The 496-nt window shown below is 68.3% G+C and overlaps 2 protein-coding genes across 2 annotated transcripts in view; both read left to right on the forward strand.

Annotated features, from left to right (window-relative positions):
- TM6SF2 (transmembrane 6 superfamily member 2) overlaps nt 1–78 on the forward strand; it is a 6,735-nt gene extending 6,657 nt beyond the window's left edge. The window contains exon 11 of the mRNA XM_035890631.1: nt 33–78. Within this exon, the coding sequence (XP_035746524.1) occupies nt 33–78 (46 nt within the window). The remainder of the gene's footprint in view (nt 1–32) is intronic.
- Nucleotides 79–99: 21 nt separating this feature from the next.
- Nucleotides 100–496, forward strand: part of HAPLN4 (hyaluronan and proteoglycan link protein 4) — a 2,558-nt gene continuing 2,161 nt past the window's right edge. Inside the window, exon 1 of the mRNA XM_035890632.1 lies at nt 100–217. Within this exon, the coding sequence (XP_035746525.1) occupies nt 100–217 (118 nt within the window). The remainder of the gene's footprint in view (nt 218–496) is intronic.

Below are 496 nucleotides of genomic sequence, written 5' to 3' on the forward strand. Positions count from 1 at the left end.
GGGGGTCGGGCAGAGCGTGGGTTTGCTCACAGACCTCCCCTCCACCGCTCCCCTCCCTGGGGGGCCGGTGGGTGCTAAGGGGCTCTGCTTGCCCCCCAGATGCGTCCCCGAGGCCCCTGGGCCACTGGCCCAGCAGCTCTGCTGCTCCTCACCGGCGTCCTCGTCTCCGACGCACTGCTCAGCACCCGGGGACGGAAGAAGGTGGTCCATGTCATGGGTGAGTGGGGATGGGGGTCTGCAGCGGGGAGCTGAGCTGGACCCCTGGGATGGGACGGGGTGAGAGCGTCCTGCAGCCATCGGGCGGTTGGGTTTAACATCCATTAAGTCATGATCAGGGGCTCTGGGGCTTCCATTGCGCCCCCCCCCTGCCCTGGCCAGGAGCTGCCCAACACTCCTCGGGGTTTGCAAAGACCCCCAAAGAGGGAAATTCCCCCCAAAGGTGGCTCCCCCGCCTGCCCCACGCCCCCAGCCTGTCTTGTCCCCGCCCTGGGTCCCG

Source organism: Egretta garzetta, unplaced genomic scaffold (genome assembly GCF_000687185.1).
Source record: "Egretta garzetta isolate BGI_Z169 unplaced genomic scaffold, ASM68718v1 scaffold683, whole genome shotgun sequence".
Taxonomy (NCBI): domain Eukaryota; kingdom Metazoa; phylum Chordata; class Aves; order Pelecaniformes; family Ardeidae; genus Egretta; species Egretta garzetta.